Below are 18319 nucleotides of genomic sequence, written 5' to 3' on the forward strand. Positions count from 1 at the left end.
TTTATTTCTAGTCTGACGCGTTTCGTAATAGCTTATTACATTTTCAAAGACTTTAGTTTACACACAAACAACTATAACCTGCAAACACTAAACAGAGTTCTGTTATGCTATGATTTAAATAGCTTTCATCTTATATACCCGCATTTGGGTGAGGTTGATGTGACAACAACACCAGCACACATCAAGAAGTCAACACCAGCAATCAACAGCCAATTAATGCACAACTATATTCTACCCACCTCAAAACTCCGCACCAATATAGAAGCATCAAGAAATATGGGCCAATAGGCCCTTTGTAGTTACTTCCATTCTTCCCTTTAATTTACCCAATTTATACCCATTGTTTCGTGTTCTGTCTTGTGTTGAAAGTTTTGTTCACCTCATCCAAAACTCTTGTAACATATCACCTCACCCAAATGCGGGTATATATGATGAAAGCTGTTTAAATCATTGCATAGTAGAACTCTGTTTAGTGTTTGCAGGTTATAGTTGTGTGTGTGTAAACTAAAGACTTTGACAATGTAATAAGCTACAACGAAATGCGTTCAAGTGTCGCGTCAGACTAGAAATAAAAATGAATTTTGGAGAATTGATTTTTCAATTACCATCGACAGTGAAAAGAAACATAAGAAATATTGAGAAAATTCGTGTTAGAATCATTAATCTTACTTTTTCGGTCATATTTAATAATATATGTTTAATAATTAAATCTATCACAACTAAGTCAATAAATTATGGTTTTAATATAATATAATAATAATAATTCAAATAAACTAAATGGAAACAATTTATTGAAAATAAAGAAAATCACTCGGCCTATATATATATCATGTTTTTTAAAACATGTTTTTAGAAAACATGTTTATAGAAAACATATTTTTAGAAAACATGTTTTTAGAAAACATGTTTTTTGAAAACATGGTTTTAGAAAGCATGTTTCTAGAAAATATGTTTTTTAAAAACAAACTTGTTTTAAAAACATTTTCTGAAAAACATGTTTTTGAAAATGTTTGTAAAAAACATGTTTTTGGAAAAACATGTTTTCAAAAAACATATTTTTAGAAAACATTTTTAGAAAATATTTTTAGAAAACATGTTTTTATAAAACTTGTTTCGAAAACATGTTTTTAGAAAACATGTTTTTTGAAAACATATTTTTTTGAAAACATGTTGTTTGAAAACATGTTTTTGAAAACATGTTTTTTGAAAACATGTATTTTGAAAACATGTTTTTAAAAAACATGTTTTTAGAAAATATATTTTTAGAAAGCATAATTTTAGAAAAAATGTTTTTAGAAAACATGTTTTTTGAAAACATATTTTTAGAAAACATATTTTTAGAAACATGTTTTCAAAAAACATGTTTCTAAAAACATGTTTTTGAATTTGAATTTATATGGTATACTACATTCCTGGGCTTTACTTAGAATATTTTTAAATAGGTTATATTTTGAATCCACATCGAAAACCCCCTTTTACGTCACCTATCGCTGGATTCACGTCTAGCTCCAATACCGGCCCACACCCCATACCCAAGACTTTCCAATCAATTTGACCCAAAAAAAATTCTTAGGCTATTGAAATCAGTTGTTCGAAAATCAGGCACTTTAACAGAATTTTCTCCTACAGATCTATTCCATTCAATGCTAAATCTGATTTCTTTATGATCACTGTTCCCTAGCTCACTCCCTATTTCGATGTCCTTAATTTGTGTTTCCCTGTTAGTTAACACTAAATCTAAAATATTATTTCCCTGCGTTGGTTCCATAATGTGTTGCTTAAGAAAGCAATCGTCAATTAATTCTAGAAAATCTTCTGCTTCGTTATTCCCTGTTTTGTTCAACCAGTTTATTCCACTAAAATTAAAGTCACCCATGACATAAATACTGTTAGATCTAGATGCTCTAGATATTTCATCCCATAGATGCTTTGCTTCCATTCTGTCTAAATTTGGTGGCCTATATATAACTCCTATTATAATATTATTTGCTTTTTCGTTTTATTATATCCAAATAGTTTCTGTATGTGGCTCAGTTTTGATTCCATCTTTGAGACTACATTTCAAATTGTCCCTAACATATATGGCTATATAATAACATATATTGTGTATTAGAGCCGATTCTTTATAAATGTGTATTTATTTTTTTTGTCTTTAGTATTTCCGCCTGCAGGATCGAGCTGTTAGCTCTTGGACCCCGCCTTTCTAATTATTGGTTGTCTAATGTGCTGACTCCTGACTTATTTTTCTTATCTACACATGTTTCACACAAACACACTTATCCAGGATACAGCCCGTTGCAGCTGTCTAACTCCCAGGTACATATGTACTGCTAGGTGAACAGACACATCCGATGAAAGAAACTTTGTTCCTGCATCAACCTGGAATCGAACACGGGCCTTTAATACTACGACCCGCTCTCCACTCGGCTGAGATGACCTGTCTGTGTGTGGGCATAATTACCTAAGTGTAGTTACAGGATGAGAGCTACACTCGTGGTATCCCGTCTTCCCAGTACTCTTTGCCGTATAACGCTTTGGAACTACTGACAGTTTTGGCCTCCGCCATCTTCTCACTTACCTTGTTCCATCCGTCTACCACTCTGTTTGTGAAAGAAGACTTTCTAAAATTTTTGGGCACCTTTGTTTCCCTAGCTTGAATCTGTGTCCTCTTGTTTGTGAAGTTGCTGGTTTCAGGAAATCCTCTTTGTCAGATTCCTCGATTCCTGTTATTATTTTGTAAGCGGTGATCACATCACGTCTTTTTCTTCTAGCATTGTGTCATGACCCGAGGCTGGCGTGTGTCACGAGACTGTTGACAGAGGCATGCAGGATGCAGCTTGAGATGCACGCTTGTCATCCTTACTGGCGAGGACGGGTTCCGGGTAATGCACAAGGAGGCAGGGCGTATTTCCCAGCGCCCAGGCCTCTGGCTGAGGGCTGGTGTGCCAGCATCAACACCCTCGCCACAGTTACCTTGACTCCACCTTTCCCCTGGTCACGTCCAACAGGATGTGACCCCTTGAGTGTCATGACGTCTCAGTCCCCAGCGGGAGCAGGTCTAGCTCTGGGCCTCTGCCTTCCAGCTCCTTCCAGCTCCTTCCAGTTCTTCAGGCATGACTTTCCTCCTCTAATATCATGTTGATATTTGATTAAACGCCTAATTCTTTCTAGGTGTGTAACTAGTCTTACTTTTATTATTCTTTCGAGTATTTTTCAGGAGATACTTGTCAGGGATACTGGACTGTATTCAAGTGCCTCTTCTCTGTCTTTGGTAAATCGATATCGCATTTGACCTCTTCCAGGAGCCGGACAATACTCCCTTTGCAATTAAACCATTAAAGATCTATGACAGAGGTATGCTGGGGGCTTGTTCCGCTTCTTTAGGATCTACGGTGATACATTGTCTGCTCCAATAGCTTTAGCTTCATAGTAATTGAGTATGAAACTCTCTCATGACTTCCTTTACTTTTGCCTCAATATTTATCAATGATTACGTTTTCATCATCTATAATTACGTTCTCTTAGCATTGGGAGCCGTTCTGGCTCAGTCGCGAAGACTCCATAGAACCTAACATTTCCAAGGACGCCTGGTCGACGACCGGGCCGCGGGGTCGCTGAGCCCCGAAATCACCTTAAGGTAACCTCAAGGTAGATCTTCATAAATGTCCTCAATATTTCACGTGTATTCATCTCCTGTTTATTTTGTAATCTAGTCTCATGGCTGTTCACTGTCATTTTCCTTTTTATATGACTATATAGGCGTTTGGGTTGTTACGTGTCTTTGAAAACAATATAATTTTCATAGTTTCTTTCTGATACTCTTCTTATATTTATGCATTCATTTTAGCCCTACTGCATCTATTCCAGTTGTCCTCCGACGGGGGTTTTCTCCTCCATTCCCTAATGATTTTCATTGTAACTCCTCTGGCATTGTCATTTGAACCACAGGTTATTATATTCTCTCCGACTTATTTCCTTTATCCTTGATATGAATCTCTCTCTCTAATTCCGCCTCCTTACATCTCAGTTTGACTTGATCGATCATTTTCCGGGAGTGTCTTCCCTCTTAGTTCTTCTTCTTCCCATTGCACGTTTTCCAGACACTCTTCTTACATGCCAGCAAAATCTACTTTTTCTACAGTCTACTCTCTCTCCTTTCTCTGACCCCTTGTCTTATGGACATTTTCTTTAAGTTCGATCTTGTAGTTAGTGACTAGAACACATTGATCACTGGATCCTCGTGGTACTTCAAGTTCTCGATGTCTCTCTCGTTCTGGGTGAAGATCAGGTCCAATATTTTGTTCTCCTGCCCCTTTCTCCTGTGTCATCTGTGATACATGCTGTGATAAGAAGTATCTTTCTGTAACTTCCACAATGTTTTTGTTCCTCATCTTTCTTCCCTGCCATGAGGGATGGATTCTTAATCGATCTTTCTGCGAGTTATGTTTCCTCATGGCTGGTAGTTGAGCTCTCATTCTGTGTGCTGCTGCTGCTGCTGCTGCTGCTGCTGCTGCTGCCACCGCTGCTGCTGCCACCGCTGCTGCTGCTGCTGTCTGCGGTTCATCTATGGATGCTTTGTTGTTTTCTTCATATTTCTGTCTGGGTTTTCTGTTGTTTTCTGTGGTAGGGGGGGGGGAGAGATTGTGAGTTACCAGGACCAGTTGTCAGAGTACCAGTGTGTGTGTGTACTCACCTATTTGTACTCACCTATTTGTGCTTGCAGGGGTTGAGCTTTGGCTCTTTGGTCCCGCCTCTCAACTGTCAATCAACTGGTGTACAGATTCCTGAGCCTACTGGGCTCTATCATATCTACATTTGAAACCGTGTATGGAGTCAGCCTCCACCACATCACTTCCTAGTGCATTCCATTTACTAACTACTCTGACACTGAAAAAGTTCTTTCTAACGTCTCTGTGGCTCATTTGGGTACTCAGTTTCCACCTGTGTCCCCTTATTCGCGTCCCGCCAGTGTTGAATAGTTTATCCTTGTTTACCCGGTCGATTCCCCTGAGGATTTTGTAGGTTGTGATCATGTCCCCCCTTACTCTTCTGTCTTCCAGTGTTGAAAGGTGCATTTCTCGCAGCCTTTCCTCATAACTCATGCCTCTTAGTTCTGGGACTAGTCTAGTAGCATACCTTTGTACTTTTTCCAGCTTCGACTTGTGCTTGACAAGGTACGGGCTCCATGTTGGGGCCGCATACTCCAGGATTGGTCTTACATATGTGGTGTACAAGATTCTGAATGATTCCTTACACAGGTTCCTGAACGCCGTTCTGATGTTAGCCAGCCTCGCATATGCCGCAGACGTTATTCTTTTTATGTGGGCTTCAGGAGACAGGTTTGGTGTGATATCAACTCCTAGATCTTTCTCTCTGTCTGTTTCTTTAAGTACTTCATCTCCTATTCTGTATCCTGTGTCTGGCCTCCTGTTTCCACTGCCTAGTTTCATTACTTTGCATTTACTCGGGTTGAACTTCAACAGCCATTTGTTGAACCATTCACTCAGTCTGTCTAGGTCATCTTGTAGCCTCCTACTATCATCCTCTGTTTCAATCCTCCTCATAATTTTTGCATCGTCGGCAAGCATTGAGGGAAACGAATCTATACCCTCTGGGAGATCATTTACATATATCAGAAACAGTATAGGTCCAAGGACTGACCCCTGCGGGACTCCACTTGTGACGTCTCGCCAATCTGAGACCTCACCCCTCACACAGACTCGTTGTCTCCTGTTGCTTAGGTACTCCTTTATCCAATGGAGTACCTTCCCTTTCACTCCAGCCTGCATCTCCAGCTTTTTCACTAACCTCTTGTGTGGTACTGTATCAAGTACTGTGTGTGTGTATGTGTGTGTACTCACCAATTTGTGCCTGCAGGATCGAGCTCTAGATCTTGGACCCCGCTTTTCTACCGTTTGGTTGTCTAATGCAATGACTCCTGACCTATTTTCCTATCATACCTGCTTTTAAAGTTGTGAATCGAGTTAGTCTCTACAACCTGCTCCTTTAGGTCATTCCATTTACTCACTACCCTCACGCTAAAGTAAAACTTTCTAACGTCTCTATGACACATCTGAGTCTTGAGCTTCCATCCGTGCCCCTTTGATCTATTTATATTCATTGTAAACATTTCCTCTGTTTCCACCTTGTCAATCCCTTTAAGTATTTTATACGTCTGAATCATGTCTCCCACCTCTTCCTCCTTTCTAACGTCGTCAGACTTAGTTCCTTTAGTACGAAGACAGATGTCTTCGTACCTCATCCCTTGCAACTCTGGGACGAGTCTCGTTGCAAACTTCTGCACCTTTTTGAGCTTCCTTATGTGTTTTTAAGATGGGGTTCACGATGGTGCGGCATACTCTAAGACTGGCCTCACACAGGTGGTATACAGTGATCTAAAAGCCTCATTATTCAAATTTCTGAATGACGTTCTGACTTTTGCCAGAGTGCAGTATGCGGCTGACGTCATTCTATTTATATGAGCCTCTGGAGTTAGGTTTAGTGTTAGGTCCACTCCCATGTCTTTTTCTCTAGACGTTATAGGGAGGTAGTTTCCCCTTCATCATGTATTGGCCTTTTGGTCTCGTGGCTCCTGACCCCTTTTCCATCACCTTGCACTTGTTAGTGTTGAACTCTAGAAGCCATTTCTGGACCAGCTCTGCAACCTGTCCAAGTCAGTCAAGGAGAATCTTACAATCCTCATCTGTCTCAATCCTCCTCATTAGTTTCGCATCACCTGCAAACATCGACATATAAGACTCAACTCCTGCAGTCAAGTCATTTACATAGATGAGGAATAGAATGGGTCACAGCATCGATCCTTGAGGCACCCCGCTTGTTACTCTACGCCAGTCCGACTCCTCGCCCCTCACTGTTACTCTCTGACACCTGTCTGTCAGATAATTCCTTACCCATGATAGTGCGTTTCAGTCTACTCCCGCCTGCCTCTCACGTTTGTATAGTAGCCTTCTGTGTGGTACTGTATCAAAGGCTTTATGGCAGTCCAGAAATATACAATCTGCCCATCCTTCTCTGTCTTGCCTTAGTTTCGTTACCTTATCATACAACTCCAGGAGGTTCGTCATACATGATTTGCCTTCTCTAGAGCCAAGCCGTGTTGTTGTTTGCTTACAAACCTAATTCCTTCTAGGTGTGCAACTAGTCTTAACATTATAATTCTTTCAAGTACTTTGCAGGGGATGCTTGTGAGCGACACTGATCTGTAGTTAGATGCTTCTTTCAAGTTAGTGGGTATATACTCATTGTATCTGCAGAAACGAGCTATTAGCTCTTGGACCCCGCCTTTCTAACCAATTTATTTTTCCTCTATTATGTCTATTACATATATTTCTATCTAACACACATACACACACATCCCCAGGAAGCAGCCCGTAGCAGCTGTCTAACTCTCAGAGCCTATTTACTGCTAGGTGAACTGGGCACTAGGGTGAAAGAAACTCTTCACATTTGTTTCTGCCTTTGCCGGGGCTCAAACCCGGGCCCTTAGGACTATGACTCCAGAGCGCTGTCCACTCAGCCGCGAGGCCCCTGTGTGTATGTGCGTACTCAGGTAGTTGTACTCGCCTAGTTGTGCTTGCGGAGGTTGGGCTTCGACTCTTCATTTCCGCCTCTCAACTATCAATCAACTGGTGTACAGGTTCCTGAGCCTACTGGGCTCTGTCATATCTACATTTGAAACTGTGTATGGAGTCAGCTTCTACCACATCACTGCTTAATGCATTCTATTTGTTAATGCATTCCACTCTGACACTAAAGAAATTACTTCTAATGTCTCTGTGGCTCATTTGGGTACTAAGTTTCCACCTGTGTCCCCTTGTTCGTGTTCCACCCGTGCTAAATAGTTTGTCTTTGTCCACTCCTGTCAGTTTCCCTGATAATTTTGTAGGTGGTGATCATGTCTCCCCTTACTCTTCTGTCTTCCAGGGACGTGAGGTTTAATAAACTAGCCGCCTTCGGCGGCAACAATCAAAGCTCCCGAAGCCTTTCCTCGTAGCTCATACCTCTCAGTTCCGGGACTAGTCTGGTGGGATACATCTGAATCTTCTCTTTGTCTTGTGATTAACTAGGTATGGACTCCAGGCTGGAGCTGCATACTCTAGGATTGGTCTAACATAAGTGGTATAGAAGGTCCTGAACGATTCCTTACACAAGTTTCTAAAGGCAGTTCTTATGTTGGCCAGTCTAACATATGCCGCTAATGATATCCTTTTGATGTTGGCCTCTGGGGACATGTTCGGTGTGATATCAACCACCAGATCTTTCTCTCTATTTGACTCTCGCAGGATTTCACCTCCCAGATGGTACCTTCTTGATGATGAGTTCAGCCTCCTGCTCCCTTCGCATAGTTTCATTACTTTCTATTCACTTTCACTTTCATGAGTTAAACTCTAGTAGCCATTTTCTAGACCATTCCCCCAGTTTGTCCAGGTCATCCTGTAGTCTCTGTCTATCTGCATCTGTCTTGATTCTTCTCATAATTTATGCATCATCAGCAAACATTGAGAGGAATGAGTCTATACCCTCTGGTAGATCGTTTACATATATCAGAAACAGGATGGGTCCAAGTGTAGAGCCCTGTGGAACCCCTATCATATATATGGGACCCTGTATAACAGCCTTATATGGGTGTACTGTGTCAAAACCTTTCTGACAGTTCAAGAAAATGCAGTCTGCCCACCCTTCTCTTACTTTCTTTCTTGTCTAATTTTTGTCGCCTGGTCATAGAATTCTATTAAGCCTGTGAGACACGATTTACTATCCCTGAACACATGTTGGTGGTGTGTTACACAGCTCTTTCCCTCCAGATGCTCTACGAGCCTTTTCCTCACGATCTTCTCCATCACCTTGCATGGTATACAAGTTAAGGAAACTGGCCTCTTGCCTGTCACCCTTTTTGTATATTGGGACTACATTAGCTGTCTTCCAGATTTCAGGTAGGTCTCCTGTTTCCAGTGACCTGTTATACACCATAGAGAGTGGTGTGTGTATTCACCTAGTTGTGCTTGCGGGCGTTGATCACTGCTCTTTAGGCCCGGCTCTCAACTGGCAGTCAATCAATTGTACTAACTACTAACTAACTATTGCTTCTCCCCCCCCCCTACACACACACTCAGGAGGCAGCCCTTAACAGCTGTTTAACTCCCAGGTACCTATTTACTGCTAGGTAGCAGGGTCATCAGGGTGAAAGATATTCTGCCCATTTGTTTTCCGCCATCGCCGGGGATCAAGCCCGGGTCCCGAGGATTACGAGCCCTGAGCACTGTCCACTCAGCCACCAGGCGCCCAGGCGCGCGCGTGAGTGTGTGTGTATATGTGTGTTATTGGGATGTCTGGCTCATTGTGTTACAATGTTACCATCTGTTTTGCCATGTTCACGTAGCACACCACACAGACCAAATAATTTACCCATATCTCTCCTTTCTCCTGAGTACTTTGTATATCCTGATCATATCTCTCCATTGTGTGATGCAACTCGTACCCCTTAACTCTCACGTCCCGTATCACCCCTGCACCACCATGAGGCCACGAGGTCTCCACAACCACCTCCGGGAACCTAAGTCAGCTTCACAACGCCAACAATAAAGAAACCCCTTATTTGTGTTCCTCTGACTCCTCTGTATATCCAATAGACTCTCAATATTCTCGCACCCGTATTAAACAGCTCGCCCTTGAGCACCCTACTCGCGCTTGTGTTGACCTGTTGTCCTTGACGGCTTAGACTGACTGTCCCTGACAGCTTCTACTGTCCTTGACGGCTTTGACTGTCCTTGACAGCTTCTACTGTCCTTGACGGCTTTGACTGTCCCTGACGGCTTCTACTGTCCTTGACGGCTTTGACTGTCCTTGACGGCTTCTACTGTCCTTGACGGCTTCTACTGTCACTCATAGGATGCGATCCCGGGTTTCGTGAGGCTCCTCTTCGCGAGGGCTTAGTTATTTTAGCTGGTTCTCATTTATGGCATCTCTCTCTTAACTTGGCCTCTTTCTTCATTTGCTTGGGGAGGTGTGGGGTCCAGGCCGGTGCTGCACACTCTAGGCTCACATATTTACTGTTGCGTACGTATTGCGGGACTTCCTTGTCCGGTCTCCTTACACTGGTATAGTTTTGAGAATCAATGTTCCCGTGGCCCAGTCCCTGACCAGACCTTCTGGTTGCTGGTCTGATTAACCGGGCTGTTAGGCGTCGCTGCTCGCAGCCCGGTACATGAATCACAGCCCTAGTTGACCAGGTATTCTTCGGCCGTGTTTGTCAAGTTGATCAACACCTTCAGAATTTGAGAATGGCAGAGGGTTCACAGTGACAGAGGTCCCACAGTGGTCCCACAGTGGCAGAGGTCCCACAGTGGCAGAGGTCCCACAGTGGCAGAAGTCCCACAATGGCAGAAGTCCCACAGAGGCAGAGGTCCCACAGTGGTCCCACAGTGGTACCACAGTGGCAGAGATCCCACAGTGGTCCCACAGTGGTCCCACAGTGGCAGAGGTCCCACAGTGGCAGAGGTCCCACAGTGGCAGAGGTCCCACAGTGGTCCCACAATGGTCCCACAGTGGTCCCACAGTGGTAGAAGTCCCACAGTGGTAGAAGTCCCACAGAGGCAGTAGTCCAACAGAGGCAGTAGTCACACAGAGGCAGTAGTCACACAGAGGCAGTAGTCCCACAGAGGCAGTAGTCACACAGAGGCAGTAGTCACACAGAGGCAGTAGTCACACAGAGGCAGTAGTCACACAGAGGCAGTAGTCACACAGAGGCAGTAGTCACACAGAGGCAGTAGTCACACAGTGGCAGTAGTCACACAGTGGCAGTAGTCACACAGGCAGTAGTCACACAGAGGCAGTAGTCACACAGAGGCAGTAGTCACACAGAGGCAGTAGTCACACAGAGGCAGTAGTCACACAGAGGCAGTAGTCACACAGAGGCAGTAGTCACACAGAGGCAGTAGTCACACAGAGGCAGTAGTCACACAGAGGCAGTAGTCACACAGAGGCAGTAGTCACACAGAGGCAGTAGTCACACAGAGGCAGTAGTCACACAGAGGCAGTAGTCACACAGTGGCCGTAGTCCCACAGAGGCAGTAGTGACACAGAGGCAGTAGTCACACAGAGGCAGTAGTCCCACAGAGGCAGTAGTCACACAGAGGCAGTAGTCACACAGAGGCAGTAGTCACACAGAGGCAGTAGTCACACAGAGGCAGTAGTCACACAGAGGCAGTAGTCACACAAAGGCAAAGGGTCTTGAATACGTATATGTACCCAATATCCCCACCACATAACAAGTTGGCCAGAGCCTTGTCACCGTCCTCACCTTCCCACCCACGGCACGGATCTCAACCATTGTAATACGTTTGCTGAACTTCCGGGTACTGCTATAGTGACCTCGGGGGCATGGCCGGGGGCTGCCCCACGCCTGCTGGGCACTACTCCCTGGGAGTACCCTTTCACCCCCCCCCCCCCCCGGGGTATCACACGTTTGGTCACTACTGGTGACGTATTTTATTTACGTCAGAGACATGTTGTGCTTTTACAAGCATTTGGGCAGCGTTTATATAATGGCAGGAAAGCCTTGCCAGTTGCTCTGGGGGGGGGGTATGATCTCCGACCTTGTTCTGGGTTAATTCCTGACCTTGCTTCAAGGTTAACCCCCTGACCTTGCACTAATGTTAACCCCTGACCTTGCTCTAATGTTAGCCCCTGACCTTGCACTAATGTTAACCCCTGACCTTGCTCTAATGTTAACCCCTGACCTTGCTCTAATGTTAACCCCTGACCTTGCACTAATATTAACCCCTGACCTTACTCTGAATGCCTCAGTCATCACCCCCTCACACCTGGAACCCAGAATTCACCTGACCATTGATCAGGGTAATACACCTTCCGTGTGCTACACAGAGCTTGGTCCCTTACTTGTACACCTGGGGGAAAGGTGCGCTGGTTTCCTCAAGGTGTGTCGTGACTTGCAGCCTGGTTCCTTGCTGTTCCTGGCCCCCGGTGTCTGATGACCTTGGCTGTCTCCACACCCACAATGTGTCTGGGTCCCCACACCCACACTGTGTCTGGGTCCCCACACCCACAAAGCGTGACTGTTCCCACTAACTACGCTTGTAAACTAACAAGGATCACATACACACACCTGTAAACTAAGCAAGAATCTTACACACACACACACCCTGTAAACCCAGGAATAGTCTGGCCCTCACGTGGGACGTGGGCAGACCACAGCATAGTGTCTGGCCTTGGGAACTGGTTTGCCCTCCACATTTGCGACGGCGTTTAAGTGGGTGTTTTTTTCCGTGGATCAGTTTACGATTATCTGGGGGTCTCCGGGGGACGCCAGCAGCTGCCGCCGGAGCGCCGAACTGCCGTGATGATGATCTACGCAGTTCAGGGACGCTGAGCCCGAAACGTTTGGGCACAGATCCCCCGTCGCAGCTGGTACACGCACAAGGGGACACAGGTGGAAACTGAGTACCCCAAATGAGCCGCAGAGACATTAGAAAAATTCTTGTTTTGTTTCAGAGTAATTAACAACTAAAATGCGCAAAATAGATGGATGGAGGCCAATATTGGTTCTGGTAGCAGTGAGTGCCGGGACCCAAGAGCCGAGCGTTATAACTTTGAGTGTATTAACGAGCTTCCTCTAACTATCTAATAAGAGATGGAGGAGGCTTCCACAACTTCTTCCGGAGCATTTCTCTTGTTCACCTCCCCTACAGGATACAAGTATTTCCTCATATTTCTTCGACTCATTTTGCATTGCAGTATCTTGAATGTTGCGATCATATCCCCACTCTATTATTCCCTGCTTGAGGGTTGTGAAATCTAGTTTCATTAACCAGTCCTTCATAGCTCAACTAATCCTCATAGCTCCAGCACCTGTGTTGTTGCACACCGGAGTAGTTGGGCATGTAACAATGTTTGGGTGACAAATTTGTAGTTCTTTGTTGGTCGTTGGGATGTTTTATCTAACGGTCTGGGATAGTTTTTTTCATGGGGGTTTTAGGGTTTTTCCCTTGATTTTTTTGTTGTTGAGCGTTTTGGACTTTGTTATGTAAGGCTGGACTTGTGTCAAGGGGTGAGGGATATACTCTGGTGGCTTGTGTCAAGGGGGAGGGGGATATACTCTGGTGACTTGTGTCAAGGGGTGAGGGATATACTCTGGTGACTTGTGTCAAGGGGGGGGGGATATACTCTGGTGACTTGTGTCAAGGGGTGAGGGATATACTCTGGTGACTTGTGTCAAGGGGTGAGGGATATACTCTGGTGACTTGTGTCAAGGGGTGAGGGATATACTCTGGTGACTTGTGTCAAGGGGTGAGGGATATACTCTGGTGACTTGTGTCAAGGGGTGAGGGATATACTCTGGTGGCTTGTGTCCAGGGGTGAGGGATATACTCTGGTGACTTGTGTCAAGGGGTGAGGGATATACTCTGGTGACTTGTGTCAAGGGGGGGGGATATACTCTGGTGACTTGTGTCAAGGGGTGAGGGATATACTCTGGTGACTTGTGTCAAGGGGTGAGGGATATACTCTGGTGACTTGTGTCAAGGGGTGAGGGATATACTCTGGTGACTTGTGTCAAGGGGGTGAGGGATATACTCTGGTGACTTGTGTCAAGGTGTGAGGGATATACTCTGGTGGCTTGTGTCAAGGGGTGAGGGATATACTCTGGTGACTTGTGTCAAGGGGTGAGGGATATACTCTGGTGACTTGTGTCAAGGGGTGAGGGATATACTCTGGTGGCCTGTGTCAAGGGGTGAGGGATATACTCTGGTGACTTGTGTCAAGGGGTGAGGGATATACTCTGGTGGCTTGTGTCAAGGGGTGAGGGGTATACTCTGGTGACTTGTGTCAAGGGGTGAGGGATATACTCTCGTGGATGGCCTCTAAGGATATTGTTCTCTGTTAAAGAACAGTTCTCAATATTCGACATAAATTCCTTGTAAAAACGCTTGTGCCGGAGCTCGGGTGGTTCCTCAGAGGTGACGAGGCCATTGGAAGGCGCGTCAGCTCTTATTACGTCAACGATTCAGTAGCCTCAAAGTACAAAATACAAAGTACTAATCTAACCAGAAACGTATGAACCCACGCCACCCACCTAACCTAACCCGCCCAGGCAAAGAAAACGTGGATATGTGGGAGCAGTTACCTTTTTTTATAGTACTTTCTTATGCATACGTTGGTGACCACAACGTAGAGAATGAGACGTGTTAGTCGAGACGTCGCGGGAGAGATGTACAAAAGCCTGGGGGGGGGGGGGAGGGGGGATTATACCAGGCATTTAAAAGACCTTAGTTATATTTGTTGTTATTCTATTAGATTATATCTTTGTGTGTGTGTGTGTGTGTGTGTGTGTGTGTGCGTGCGTGTGTGTGTGTGTGTGTGTGTGTGTGTGTGTGTGTGTGTGTGTGTGTGTGTGTGTGTGTGTGTGTGTGTGTATAGTGCGTGCATGTACGTGCATGTGTGTGTGTGTACGGCAAGTGTTGAGCATCGTGGAGGACGTCACCGTGCAGGTGGCGTCTGGACGCCCGTTCTCTCACAGCTCTGGTTCCAAACCTGAAATATCCGGCAACACTGAATAATTTATTCTTATTTTTTGGCTTGCTTGTGTGTGTTTTTTTTTTTTTTGAAAGGGGGGAGCAGCGTGCATGTTGCCTGCTGCTGTTATCCTCAGCTCCCCGGGCTAAGGGCGGCTCTTGCAGTCAGTCTCTACCTCACTTATGTCTGTAATAAGACAAGCCAAGTATTTTTTTTTTTTTGTTAATATTTCCACTTTTTTGCCAGAGTGGCGATTATTTTGTCCTTGAAACATGTGGAGTTTCATGACTCCATTACCCTGGGTGGGTTGGCATGCTGCCAGTCCCCTTACAAGGACACGCACACCTCACCAACAAGGACAGACACCAACAAAGACAGACACCAACAAAGACAAACACCAACAAGGACAAACACCAACAAAGACAAACACCAACAAAGACAGACACCAACAAAGACAGACACCAACAAGGACAAACACCAACAAGGACAAACACTAACAAAGACAAACACCAACAAAGACAAACACCAACAAAGACAAACACCGACAATGACAAACACCAACAAAGACAAACACCAACAAAGACAGACACCAACAAGGACAGACACCAACAAGGACAAACACCAACAATGACAAACACCAACAAAGACAAACACCAACAAAGACAAACACCAACAAAGACAAACACCAACAAAGACAGACACCAACAAAGACAAACACCAACAAAGACAAACACCAACAAAGACAAACACCGACAATGACAAACACCAACAAAGACAAACACCAACAAAGACAAACACCGACAATGACAAACACCAACAAAGACAAACACCAACAAAGACAAACACCAACAAAGACAAACACCAACAAAGACAAACACCAACAAAGACAAACACCAACAAGGACAAACACCAACAAAGACAAACACCAACAAAGACAGACACCAACAAAGACAAACACCAACAAAGACAAACACCAACAAAGACAAACACCAACAAAGACAGACACCAACAAGGACAGACACCAACAAGGACAAACACCAACAAGGACAAACACCAACAAGGACAAACACCAACAAAGACAAACACCAACAAAGACAAACACCAACAAAGACAGACACCAACAAAGACAGACACCAACAAAGACAAACACCAACAAAGACAAACACCAACAAAGACAAACACCAACAAAGACAGACACCAACAAGGACAGACACCAACAAGGACAAACACCAACAAGGACAAACACCAACAAGGACAAACACCAACAAAGACAAACACCAACAAGGACAAACACCAACAAAGACAAACACCAACAAAGACAAACACCAACAAAGACAAACACCAACAAGGACAAACACCAACAAAGACAAACACCAACAAAGACAGACACCAACAAAGACAGACACCAACAAAGACAGACACCAACAAAGACAAACACCAACAAAGACAAACACCAACAAAGACAAACACCAACAAGGACAAACACCAACAAAGACAAACACCAACAAAGACAAACACCAACAAAGACAGACACCAACAAAGACAGACACCAACAAAGACAAACACCAACAAAGACAAACACCAACAAAGACAGACACCAACAAAGACAGACACCAACAAAGACAAACACCAACAAAGACAAACACCAACAAAGACAGACACCAACAAGGACAGACACCAACAAGGACAAACACCAACAAAGACAAACACCAACAAAGACAGACACCAACAAGGACAAACACCAACAAGGACAAACACCAACAAGGACAAACACTAACAAAGACAAACACCAACAAAGACAAACACCAACAAAGACAGACACCAACAAGGACAAACACCAACAAGGACAAACACTAACAAAGACAAACACCAACAAAGACAAACACCAACAAAGACAGACACCAACAAAGACAAACACCAACAAAGACAAACACCAACAAAGACAGACACCAACAAACACCTCCCCAACAAAGACAGACACCTCACAGTTCCTCACAAGTGTGTGCTAGACAGCCTGGAGCAAGAGGCTGGTGAGTAGTGAAGTAGGGAACACACAGTGGCAGAGGGCCTAGTAAGAGGCGAGTTCTCAGCAGGAAGAGAGGTGATGAGTGGCGTCAATTGGCTATAATAAAACCAATACTTTCCCCTAATATATGTCAACAATCTACGAGTGTAAGTAATTAAGCTCATTCTTGTCCATGTTTGCTGACGACGCTCAGCTAACGTGGCGAATCAGAATCGAGAAGGACTGCAATACATTACAAGATGAACTAGACAATCTCCAGAGATGGTCTGAGAAATGGCTGGTAGATTTTAACCCTGACAAATGCAAAGATATGAGGATGAAAGTTGAAGTAAGAAGACCCCCAAATACAGTATAGGATGAAGGGAAAGTAACTTCCAACTTTGTGTGTGATTCTAACACCAGAGGCAGACATTAGCAGGATAACAAGGGCACCATATGCTATACTGGCAAACGTCCGGTTATCCTTCACCAACCGGGACAAACATCCCTGCCGAGCGCTGTGTACATCCTTTGCCAAACCTGTCATTGAGTACGCTGCCCCAGCATGGAACCCCGAACCTAAAGAAACAAAACTTGAAAAGGTCTAAAAATATACAAAGGGGCTCGTTTCTGAGCTAATGGGACTAAGCTATGACGAGAGACTGAGGAAATTGGACCTCCCTAGACTGGAGAGGAAAAAAGGAATAGAACAGACATGATAACGAGAGGATATATTTGGAAACTGGAAACAGATGAGTCACAGAGATGTAAGAAAGAAGTGCATTGAACTGATGACGATCGAAATGCAGAGCTTAAGAGTAGATGCTCCAGCTTGCAAGCTTAACTAAGTACACACACACACACACACACACACACACACACACACACACACACACACACACACACACACACACACACACACACACACACACACAATAGGAGATGAAGTACTTATTGAAACGGACAGAGAGAAAGATCTAGGAGTTGATATCACACCAAACCTGTCTCCTGAAGCCCACATAAAAAGAATAACGTCTGCGGCATATGCGAGGCTGACTAACATCAGAACAGCGTTCAGGAACCTGTGTAAGGAATCATTCAGAATCTTGTACACTACATATGTAAGACCAATCCTGGAGTATGCGGCCCCAGCATGGAGCCCGTACCTTGTCAAGCACAAGACGAAGCAGGAAAAAGTCTAAAGGTACGCCACTACACTAGTCCTAGAACTAAGAGGCATGAGTTACGAGGAAAGGCTGCGGGAAATGCACCTTACGACACTGGAAGACAGAAGAGTAAGGGGAGACATGATCACAACCTACAAAATCCTCAGGGGAATCGACCGGGTAAACAAGGATAAACTATTCAACACTGGTGGGACGCGAACAAGGGGACACAGGTGGAAACTGAGTACCCACATGAGCCACAGCGACGTTAGAAGGAACTTTTTCAGTGTCAGAGTAGTTAACAGATGGAATGCATTAGGCAGTGATGTGGTGGAGGCTGACTCCATACACAGTTTCAAATGTAGATATGATAGAGCCCAGTAGGCTCAGGAATCTGTACACCAGTTGATTGACAGTTGAGAGGCGGGACCAAAGAGCCAAAGCTTCACCCCCGCAAGCACAACCAGGTGAGTACGAATAGATGAGTACACACACAGTCAGGTAACTGAGGGCACAAGGTGTAGCAGGGAAGAGCACCAGGGGCACACAGGTGCATGTGTGTGTGTGTGTACAGGTGTGCCCTTGAGGCCAGCAGTGA

The 18319-nt window shown here is 44.6% G+C and overlaps 1 protein-coding gene across 1 annotated transcript; it reads left to right on the plus strand.

The window, feature by feature from the left end:
• Positions 1–15305: 15305 nt before the first annotated feature.
• LOC123754348 (GATA zinc finger domain-containing protein 14-like) lies at positions 15306–16559 on the plus strand. Its single transcript, XM_045736665.1, has one exon. It carries the CDS (start codon positions 15306–15308, stop codon positions 16557–16559), a length of 1254 nt encoding a protein of 417 aa, XP_045592621.1.
• The last annotated feature ends 1760 nt before the right edge of the window (positions 16560–18319 follow it).

The sequence above is a fragment of the Procambarus clarkii genome, chromosome 1 (genome assembly GCF_040958095.1).
Source record: "Procambarus clarkii isolate CNS0578487 chromosome 1, FALCON_Pclarkii_2.0, whole genome shotgun sequence".
Taxonomy (NCBI): domain Eukaryota; kingdom Metazoa; phylum Arthropoda; class Malacostraca; order Decapoda; family Cambaridae; genus Procambarus; species Procambarus clarkii.

Excerpts from the sequence above, each read along its gene's own strand:
- LOC123754348 (XM_045736665.1), top strand. The coding sequence starts at position 15,306 with ATGACAAACACCAACAAAGACAAACACCAACAAAGACAAACACCGACA.